The sequence below is a fragment of the Rattus norvegicus genome, chromosome 15 (assembly GCF_021556685.1).
Source record: "Rattus norvegicus strain SHRSP/BbbUtx chromosome 15, alternate assembly SHRSP_T2T, whole genome shotgun sequence".
Taxonomy (NCBI): Eukaryota; Metazoa; Chordata; class Mammalia; order Rodentia; family Muridae; genus Rattus; species Rattus norvegicus.
Genome location: NC_141548.1, coordinates 103,046,289 through 103,057,500, shown reverse-complemented (window position 1 = coordinate 103,057,500; position 11,212 = coordinate 103,046,289). Strand labels below are relative to the sequence as shown.

At 44.0% G+C, this 11,212-nt stretch overlaps 1 protein-coding gene and 1 long non-coding RNA gene across 13 annotated transcripts in view; both read right to left on the bottom strand.

The window, feature by feature from the left end:
• Nucleotides 1-11,212, bottom strand: part of Mbnl2 (muscleblind-like splicing regulator 2) — a 160,024-nt gene that overhangs the window by 101,823 nt on the left and 46,989 nt on the right. For all 12 annotated transcript variants that reach the window (NM_001415043.1, NM_001111064.2, NM_001415044.1 and 9 more), the window contains 1 exon segment: nt 9,514-10,135. In NM_001415043.1, coding sequence (NP_001401972.1) covers nt 9,514-9,687 — 174 coding nt within the window. In that variant the 5' untranslated portion in view covers nt 9,688-10,135.
• On the bottom strand, nt 5,410-7,480 carry LOC148001151 (uncharacterized). Its single transcript, XR_015639075.1, has 2 exons — nt 7,384-7,480; nt 5,410-5,774 (listed from the first exon to the last, which is right to left on the bottom strand). It is a non-coding gene; the product is annotated as an uncharacterized LOC148001151 (long non-coding RNA).

The window sequence follows — 11,212 nt, the reverse complement described above, 5'->3', positions numbered from 1 at the left end:
TATGTGGAGAGTCAGGTAAGCAGTGGACACCCGAAGTATAGGTAGAAATTAGGACTGAAAATAGGATGTAAGCTGATAGATATAGTGCTCAGCTATATGTCTGGGCATTGTACTGGATGAGGTCATAGCAGGAGTCAAGATTTCTGGCAGAAGCGTGGGCAGGCACAGGGCTTTAAGAGGGAACGCTCATCTGATAAGTTACGAGAGCAGTAAGTGCCTGTGACAGATGTGAGGGAACGCGGGGACTGTGCATGGGTGTACTTGCCCATCTGGAGGTGAGGAGGACTTCAAAGAAGGACAAAGGAGCAACCAGCAAGGGTGGGAAACCCCAGCTAAGGGAAAAGAAGAGAGGGAATGGCTGCACAGTGCTGAAGTCTCTCATGCACAAGGGCGGTTCCCACTCACTGTGCTCGCTGCTCTCTGTGGACAGACGGCACGGGGAACAGCGTTAACATTGGTGTTCCAGGGCCTAGCTCACAGTCAAGGTCAGTTAACTCACACGCTAAGCCAGGCAGTCTGCTGGGCAAAACCTGTTTCCTTCAGATACCTAGATCACCACAGGACAGTATCAGTGTCCCTTTCTGGGTGGCAGCTGACATCTCCGGAGAGACGGTTGGTTCTGCAGCCAACAGCGTCTGCATTTTCCACCAGCTGCCCTGTCTCTTTAGCACGGAGAGCTGAGGCATTAGTGTGTGTCATGTTTCTGGTTTCAGTTAAGCTTGTACATCTGGCTAATGATTGAGAATGTTTGAATGAATGAATGAATGAACGAACAAACCACCCCTCAATACACGAGGAGCAGGTTTCAGTATCCCCCCCACTGGATATTAACATCCCTAGAGTCCCAAGCTCCCTATGTGAAACGCATGGCATCTGCATCTAAACCCCCCACATCTCTACACTCACATATACATCACTGCCTTCCTCAAAATACCTCATTGAACCAGGGGTTTAGGCTCACACTTGCAACGTTGTTGTTAAGGGGCTGACCAGATAAAAGGGTCTGCATGAGTTCAGCTCAGAAGCATCTTCTTTAAAAAAAAAAAAAAAACGCCAACCCCACGGTGACTGGAAAGCCCCTGTGGCTATGGCAGGGTACAATCTGAGGCTTGAATCAGAAGACAGTGTTTTCTGAGACAGCATATGTAACACAGGCTCGCTTTGAACCCATTATATATCCCAGGCTGGCTTTAACTTTGTAACGATCTTCCTACCTCAGGCTCCCAAATGCTAGGAGCTCCAGGACTTGAAGCAGGCACCACAGTGCCCAGTCGGGCTTTCTATTGCGTCTTCAGTTAAATGATGCTCTCTCAAAGTGCGTCTTAAAGCCGTAATCTCCAGTCCCTCAGAACTCGATGTTATTTGGAAAGAGTAATTTCTGATTTAATGCGTTAAGACGAATCCATGAAGGAGAGAATACAGCCCCTAGTCTGATATAAGGGAGGGCAAGAGACATTCAGAAGATACCATCACAAGAAAGTGAGGGAGAGAGCCGGCCACACCCCTGCCAAAGGTCTGGGATTCTATTTGCAGAACTGGAGGTGACTGGGCCACTCTGATGGGAAGTCACAGAGGGGGCTGGCAAGGTTCTCACCTGGGGTTCCGACACTAGTAGCTGACCTTATTTCTAATCGAATCACACAGGTCACACACAATGCCACCCCGAGACAAAATCATTTTTGTGACAACAATCTAGCGAGTGATAATACAGTATTTGCATAACACAAAGAAAAACTACCAAGTGCAGTGGTAGTGCACGCTCTTAATCTCTGGGAGGCAGAGGCAGGCAGATCTCTGTGAGTTCAAGGTCAGCCAGGGCTACATAGTCAGACCCTGTCTAATAATAATAATAATAATAATAATAATAATAATAGTAAAAAAACAAAGACCAACAAACAATGTGCGTGGTTTATCTTTTCCTTTTAATTCCTCTCTTGTTTAAAATTTCTAGTATATAAGTATGTTTGTTCCTGAGGGCAGGCGTGTTCAAATTTTTTTCACTTCAACGTGCTAAACTCACTAAGCAGGAATACTGCTAAGACGGTGGGAATTCTAAGATTCATTACACCAAATTCCACAAGCGGAGCTGAGGAACGGGTGGATAAGTTTCAACTTTTGGAGTCACTCTCGAGATCAGGTCCTTTCTCCCACATTTATAAGTTTGGTGATCACAATTGAAATATTCAATTTTTGTGCCTATATTCACATGTACCACACCGACTGAATACATTTGTCTAGCAGGGTTATGAGAAGGTACAAAAGGTCTACAGCCGGTGCTACATGACTAGAATGATTACTCCTGAGAAGTTTAGAATGCCTGAGGTGGGATTTGTAACTCAGGTCAAAACTAGGCAGAACAGCCAAGTGATCACTGCGAATGGGTAGCCTCTGCTAAAGAGCCCAGCTGTGATACCCGCACTCAAGCTTCAGGTCAAAGTCAATCATCTATTTTGACTTTTGGGTTTTTTTTTTTTTAAAGAGAATTCTCACTTTTCACTCTGAAATTCTTCCCCATGAATTGTAAGCCTGAATGGAATTTGCCATCCGCTTGTTTATGGCTAGCACCCCGTGGAAGGGTGAGATCGTTTTTCCCATCTTAGTTCAGAAAGAATAAAGGATTAGGACAAGGCAGTGCGGCGACAGCACGCACAGTCTGAAGAGCCGATGGCCTGTGAATGTGCCAGTGGGGCACTGTATGTCCACAGTACACATCTTCCAATTCCTGCAGAAGCCCTCCTACTCTTAAACCCTACTGTGATATTAGCCCCTGGGCCACAGCACATGGTACAAAGAAAGGCTAAGTGCTGTATAGCTCTCAGGGGACAAGTCACCTAGATTATAGTAAGTGCACACCCAAGGACAATTCACATAGTAAGTGCACACCCAAGGTGCAGTGACCCCGTACAGTCATACGCTGCGGCCATCGAATGAGGGGCCGGAACGCTTTAGGGCTGAACATGGGCTAACGGTCAATAGAGTGCTATTGGTTATCTCTCATACATAAGATACCATTCTAGGCTTGGGGACCCTGCAGTGATCTCAGCAGATAAGAGCCCCATCCTGACTCGGCTCTGGTTCTCGCAGAATGGAGGGAGCCAACTGGTGAGATGCCAAAAGCAAGAGGCCAGGGGAGGAGTGGTGGGATCTCAGACACGAGAAATGGCAGAAGCCTTCACAAGTAAACTGACATGCTTCCCAGAAGCTGCGAAGGGGTATGGGAGGACAAAGTGCTCACAGAACTTGAGGCAAAAGAACTCTAAGCTGAGCAAAGGTCAAAACCAGCCCAGAAGCAAAGCCTGCTGGCGCTGAGGGAGAGCAGAGACCCAGGCAGCTGGGATAGCATACCACCGTCATGGAAGGAAGTCAGGTGGCTAGAGGGTGATGACATTGCCCTCACTGCAGGCTCACTGGGATGCAGACTCATCACAGGATGTGTGGCCCTCATATCTTCTATGAGGTGAGAAGCCACTCAGAGAAGTGTCATCCAACCGAGGAGCCAAAAAAAAATCACACACCTTCTCTCTCGGAGCTAGCCCTCGGTGCACGTGCTGTGTGGTGTATGTGTGTGTGTGCGTGTGCCCGAGGGATGCAAAGACACGTGTGTGTGCACACAGAGCTTGTCGTGTCAGTGAGGCTGGGTGGTGAGGGAGTCCTGGAGATCCACCCATCTCTGCCTCCCCAGTGCTGGTGTTGTGATCCATGAGGTCATTCTTGGGCTTGGTTTTCATATGGGCTGGCACTGGGGATCTGAACTTGAGTCCCTCCCAACTCCTGCTTATGCGGTGCTCACTCCCCTGCCCACCAACTAATTTCTGTTTAGAAAGGTAATATCTAAGTTTCTAAAATTTGTGTAAACAATTTCCCCCAAGTACAGTGGGAAATTTTTCACCCGAAATTAGCAACAAGAGATTTTATTAGCTGGTTTCCCATTTAAAAGCTCAATTCAACTGTTTAAGAAAACTGAAACCCTTAGTCTCAGTAAACATTAAAGTTAATTCATGTATTTATTTCCAGATGTTCCTATTTGCAAAATAGCCCAGATTGATTCCTGACAGGCACGAGGAAAAGAATGCGAACAGAAAATTCTCAAATGTTGCAGCCCTGGGAGAAAGCAGCCCTAGGATCACCAAGTTGACCCTCAGAGATGGGTCAACCCGGTCAAGGCTCGAGCCTGGCAGCAGATGACTTCTCTGACCATAGAGCAATTTCATTCATCTTGGACTCTATGGAGTTACCCTAACTGGTGAAACAGTATTCCAGAATAGAAACTGTCCTTCAGAAAATTGTGCACATGCATGCATACATATGTGTGTATGTGTATATGTGATGTATGTTTGTATGTGTATATGTGTGTGTGCATGTGTATGTGTATATGTGTGTATGTGTGTGTATGTGTGTGTATTCTGTGTGAGTATGTGTATATGTGTATATGTGTGTTGTGTGTGTATATGTGTGCATATGTATGTGTATGTGTGTGTATGTATATGTGTCTATATGTGTATATGTGTGTATGTGTGTATATGTATATGTATATATGTATATATGTGTGTATATGTGTATGTATGGGTGTATGAGTGTGTATGTGTATATGTGTGTTGTGTGTATGTATGTATGTGTATGTGTGTATATGTATGTGTCTATATGTGTATCTGTGTGTATGTGTGTATATGTATGTGTATATATGTATATATATGTGTGTGTATATATATATGTGTATATGTGTATGTATGGGTGTATGAGTGTGTATGTGTATATGTGTGTTGTGTGTATGTATGTATGTGTATGTGTGTATATGTATGTGTCTATATGTGTATCTGTGTGTATGTGTGTATATGTATATGTATATATATGTATATGTGTATGTGTGGGTGTATGAGTGTGTATGTGTATATGTGTGTTGTGTGTGTATTGTGTATATATGTGTATGTGTGTATATGTATGTGTGTATATGTGTGTATGTGTTTATGTGTGTGTATGTTTGTATGTGTGTATATGTGTGTGTATGTGTGTGTATGTATTTATGTGTGTGTATGTTTGTATATGTGTATATGTATGTGTATGTGTGTATGTATGTGTGTATATGTGTGTATGTGTTTATGTGTGTGTATGTTTGTATGTGTGTATATGTGTGTGTATGTGTGTGTATGTCTGTCTGTGTTTGTGTGTGTGAACTGGAGCTTACAGAATGAAGGAAGCCACAGCTGCTGGTATACTCTCACATTGGCAGCAGCCGTACAATATAGAAACGCCACTGTCAGAACTACGATCTATTTTTCCAAAACAACTTTTGTTAAAGCATCTTTTTATACGTACAGATTTAAACACCTCAGCACACACTTGCCCACACATTTGTTTTAGCGTGTACTTATGGAACGTTTAACCATATGTACCAATACAACAACAAAGGAAAAGAGTGTGTAGTTCCTTTATTGACACAGCCACAGAGGTTCCTTTCATGGTTACAAACACCCCACGGTGCTCATAAAACATCTTCTAGCACATGGCATCAAAATCTCAAGTCTTATTGTTTTTTAATGCCGTGGCTGATATATAGGACCGAGGAGCCACCATCCCTCATTCAGGTGATCCTGACTTTAGACACAGCTTCCCTTTGAGCTGGTCATCCATTACAGAGGCAGCACTGGGAAACTTCTGGAAGGCATAGGAATAGCATTGCTACCTTCTGACATGCTCAGTCCTGGGTTAGAGTGTGGGGATGTGGAGAGTCAATCAGGAGGAACACTTTACCTCAGGAAGCAGGAATGGCATCAATTCTAAACGAGAGGAAACTGAGTCAGGGAGCTAGAATAACATTCCTGAAGAGACGTGTGAGGGCATGGAGGGGTGACTGGATGGCATCACTGAACAACGTCGTCCCGTTTAATACAGATCTTGAATACTCTGGACCCCAAATTCTTCGGTCTGCAAGCACACTTTTCCTGATTTTAACTCATAATTGATTTTTCCCCCCTGATTTTCCTTTAAACTACTACATTTTGACTATACCTCATCCCATGAAGTCAGACATAGGATTTTCTACTGAAGGAATTATGTCAGCGATTAAAACGTGTCGTACTTTGAAGGTCTGGATAAGGGAGGATCAACCAGTGTTAAATGAAAGGAAGATGGCAGCCTCAGGGGGATTAGCCTCATCACTTTCTGAGCCACTATTTTCTGCATCTGTAAGCTGTGTGTCCTGCTGTAATCTTTAAAAAAAAAAAAAACGACGCTTCAATATGAACACACCAGTGTGCTGGGGGCTGTGCAGATCTCAGCTATTTTCACCAGCATGTATTCTCACTACTGCTGGGGGCAGAAAGTTATTAAAGTCATAAATAACCCAAGGAAGGCAGGGAGGACGGGGAGCAGGTGTTTAGACGGAGGCCCATCTCACACCTGTGCCTTGGGGGCTCCTTATACATTCTTAACAGTTTGATAACTCTAAACGTATATGATGTCACATCCAAATGAAGTCACCTGCAAGTCCACGGTTCTCAAAACAGGATTGAGCCTGGAGCAGTATCCTGGGATGCTCCCACACTTGAATGAGGGTGTGCCACACTTCGGAAAATGAATCTGAAAGTCTCCCTTCGCTTGACCAATGCTCAGCAGCCTCATGGCTTCTTCCTTGAATTTTGTGCTAAACCTACCCTCGTTCATGGTTCTGGACCCCACTGTAGTTCTGATTAGCCTACGGTAATGTGGTGAATTGTAAGGACTAGGGGTCTGGATGGGAGTGTTGACTCAGAGGTAGTTGAGGGGCACTGAGCCTTGGTAGTCAAGAAAATTTCCCCTACATTTCTCTAACTTTAAGAAGAAATGTTTTGTTTTGTTTTGTTTTTAAAAAAGCAGTGATATTTAACGTTATCTGCTCAACTAGAGAAGGCTAGGTTAACAAAAGGAATTGTAGAAGACCTTAGTAGTTAAAATGCTCACCTCGGACCCATTTCTACATTCTGTTTCCTCCTTCACTGGGTATTTTTAGTAGTAACATTAAAACAAACTAGCACGCCTTGACTTAAACAAGTAAAGAAATGAAAACTAACAAAAACACCAAAAAGATGTCAGGAGGGTAAAATTAACTCTGTCATCAAGTCAAAAATGATGTCAGGAGGGCATAAGCAATTACATCACGCAAGTCACAGAGGACATCAGGAGGGCATACGCCAGTGTGTGATGTAAGTCAAAACTATCAGTATAGCCATGGGCAACTTGGGGGCCTTTGATGCCTCACTGGCTGGGGTCCTTATAGAGTGACGGGTGTCTTGTGCATTCGTTAGAACCCTTCTGAGTATGCATGTGACAGGACAGATTTTACATGCATGATGTCATCGGCGGGTGTGTGGGTGGTACCACGTCCCCTGGATAACTGAGGGAAGCTACCTCATATCTGAAGCTTTCGGGAGCCAGCTTTAAATCTCTCTTCACAGGGAGCACTTCCACTGGTGAAGACCGAAAGGCTAAGTTCAGACTGCCTTTCCTTTTTCAATGAAAGGAAAGATAAGTAAATACAAAGACAGAAATGGACTTAAATTACTACAGTTCAAATCAGTTATGAGTTATTTGTTCAGCTTCTCCTTGGTCTGGTCAGATGAGCCTCTTCTGACAAAAGCGTCTAAAACAGTGGTAGCTTATTATATGGAGTTCTCACCTGATTTCTCAAGCTTTCTTTTCTGTTAGGCTAAGAATGGATTCTTCTGCTTTCAGTATGGAGACAGAGTTTCATTTTTCTTTTCTTTTTTTTTTTTCCGGAGCTGGGGACCTAACCCAGAGCCTTGTGCTTGCTAGGCAAGCGCTCTACCACTGAGCTAAATCCCCAACCCCTTCATTTTTCAAGATATATAAATATTAACATTGGTTTGAAGACATATTTACAAGAGTGATAATTTAGAATTATAAGTCTTTTAAGACATAATTTGTGTGTGTGTGTTCTGATGTATACGAGGTATGTGTTTGTGTGTGTGTGTGTGTGTGTGTGAATGTGTAGTGTGTGTATGGTGTGTGTGTGTATGTGTGTGAGCATGTGTATAGTCTATGTGTATGAGTGTGCATACATGTGTGAATGTGTATGTGTTTGGTGTTCATGTGTATGAGAGAGAAGAGAGTGGGAGGTGTGTGCATGTATATGTGTGTGTGTGTGTCTGGGGTGTGCATGTGGGTCCAGGGGAAAACCTCAAGTGTTGTTCCTTGGATGCAATCCACCTTCCATTGAGGCAGCATCTCTCCTGGTCTGGGACCTGCTAACTGGTCTGTACTGGCCACAGGCGTCCCCATCTTCTACTCCCCAAGCACTGACCAGGATTAGATATACCTCCTTTTTCTTTCCTCATGTGAATTCTCCACATAGACCCAGGCTCTCATAAGGCCTCACAAACAGAGCCAGTTCCCCGCTTTGAGACATAATTTTCGACAAGTGATTTAATCACCTTAAGCACCCACTCTCTTCAACACCTAAGGATGGGGTCAGGAGGTCACTTCTGTAAACTCCTAGCACCATGGCCTCTCAGACAGGACATCAAGAGCACCAGAAATATTTTTTTTTTAAAAAAAGTGTTAAGCATATTGGAGTTTTGCACAGGCAGAAACATGAAGCTACATCTTAACCATCTCTATTGTCGACAATGTCACTATGCCCTTAAAACTACCTAAGCCGGTCTGGAATTCAAAGCAGCATAATTTAGGGTTACAGAAAACCTCAGAGAGCTCTCAGCCAAATCATCCCACTTTTTCCAAGTAGAGTTTGTCATTGAGTTCTCCCATTTCTCCAACCCAACCCAATATATGACTGGGGCAGGCCAGCTCCACAAGTATTTCTTGTCAGGTGGAAGCCAGCTCTCCTCTGAGGTCTGCCATGGATGTGTTCTGTCTTTCTTCCTGCACCACAATTATTTGCCACTGTGCCCTACTTTCCATCCAGACATGAGCTCATCAAGTGGACATCTGAATCACACTGGATTCTTTCATGATGTTCCTCACAGACAGTAGTAGGTCCTCCAAGAACCTAGCTTTGATGTGTACTCAGTAATCTATGCCAGCCTTAAAACATCTTTAAGAGAGAATGAAAACCCTCTCAGGAAGCAGTTTAGGAAGGCTCTAGTCAATAACAGAAGCCACACAAGAAGAGAAATAGAGATATCAGAGTGACTGGCACTGAGAGTGGTAAGGTCAGCCTTTTCACCTCCATGGAACCGGAGAAGAGCAACTGTTAATAAAACATGTACAGCCATTGCCAATGGCCTGACTTTGATTTGAAACTCTTGGGCACCTGAATGTGAAGCCAGACCAGAAAGACAATGCCATGCATTTTTAACTTAAACATAGATATGGAAAAAGTCTTTGTACGCCCGATATAAATAAGTTTCAGTGAAAACAAAATGAAACGCAAACCTCCCAGTAGCCATCGCAAAGAAGACAGAACCAATCTGAATGGTAAACACTGCAGAGCTCAGTGCAAAATTCTCTCTTTGCCAGCCCAACTCGACCTGGAGGTGACAAGCAAAATGACTGTCTTACCTTGAGGGAATCAAAGCAGGCAATTACTCTTCCATTTTCAACCTGGCAACTTTTTGGGGGGTGAGCGAATTTGCATTCTTCATCGGAGCGTGAGCACGTTCCTCTCTGGTACTGTCTGCAGACTTCCAGCGTCAGCCACTTTGTGTCTCTCACGGGGGCAACGTTCAAGGCCATGATGAGAACTACTTTGGGCTCGGTTCCTTTGTGTTAAGTGATGGAATCAATCCAAGTCTCAAGGATCTCGAAACTACTGCCGTGAAAACTCCAACATGAAAGTTGGAAGGTAAGTAATGAATTCCTTGATGCAGTCCAATCCAGGAAACCGGGGAGGGGAAATGTGTCAGCAAGCAGGAAGTCAGTCACCGATCCACAGGCCCCGCTGGAAGACTGTGAGCCACAAGCAATGTGTACTCACTGTCATCTCCGGCTCCCAGGGTTCTGGTCTCCTGACGGTTTTTGTGGATACACCCCCTCCTTAATAAAGTGACTTCAATACGATGGCACTCTTTGGGAAAATATTAGTTCTGATGCTCACAGCTTTGGAGGATGCGGGGGAAACAACCCTCTTAGATCTTTGTATCTGAGCAGGATGGCGGTCTCCTTCCTTCGTCCTTTTTAAATTCTGAAATTAAATGATTAGCGAAATTAGATTACTTCATTGAAAGGGTCAAGGTAAAGTCCACTCGACAAAAACCAACCAAATAAAGAATCAAAAAACCCCAAAACCCCCAAGAGCTGAACACAGAAAGAACTCCCTGAGAACTGGTGCCTCCAAGAGTGATCTCCAAGGCAATTTTAAACCATGAACCTGCAAAACAATATGGCATCAACTTGTGTCCAAGCTCAGAGGAATCAAACACTTGACCTATCCACTAAGCTCAGATCTAGAGTTTGTAGAAGTATAGTTTTTCACAGCAGAGCTTTTCACAGCGAAAGTGATACCAAGTGGAGGAGGAAGAGGAGGAGGAGGGAGGGGAAGAGGAGAGGGAGGAAGAAGAAGAGGAGGAAGGAGAGAAGGAACAACTAAAACTCTACACAGACTGATCTAGGCAACACTCCAATGTTAGGAGTGACTCAGACAGATGAGTGTGGCAGACACAGTAATTAGGCCCTTTGAAACAATTCCATCTAATGTGCTTAATCACCAAACAGTGTATTAGAAATGTGGTTCCCAATTAATTTCACATTGAGGTCATTGATTTTATTGTTGGGAAGGCTATAAACAACTGTAGGGATGTGTCTCTCCTACGAAATGGAGATAATATTATTTAGGATGAAGCATGGGTTCCCTATTCCTTGAGTTCTTTTGAGTTTACAGAGATCTGATGCTGGGGTAGAGAGACCCGGTCCCCAGACATCTGCTCTCTGAACTCTGAATACTTCTTTGTTTCTGCTATTTGTTTGGTGCTTGTCTTCCCAGGATCACAATGCTAGGTAAGGACAATTCTCTGAAGTTTCTGTCTCCCAGATGCCTTAGTTTATGGTATCTGTTAGGACCCCAAGAAGTCCTCGTTGACCAACTGAACTCAGGATGAGATGAATGCAAGTTGACTTCAATCAGGTTCAGCTTAGCTTTGATTGAGACACAACCCAATATTCCCTTCTCCCGCCTGGGAGATGGACCAGTGGGTAATTTGCTGCCGAGTCTTACAACCTGAGTTTGATGGCTGAGACCCACACTATACAAGGAGAGAACTGA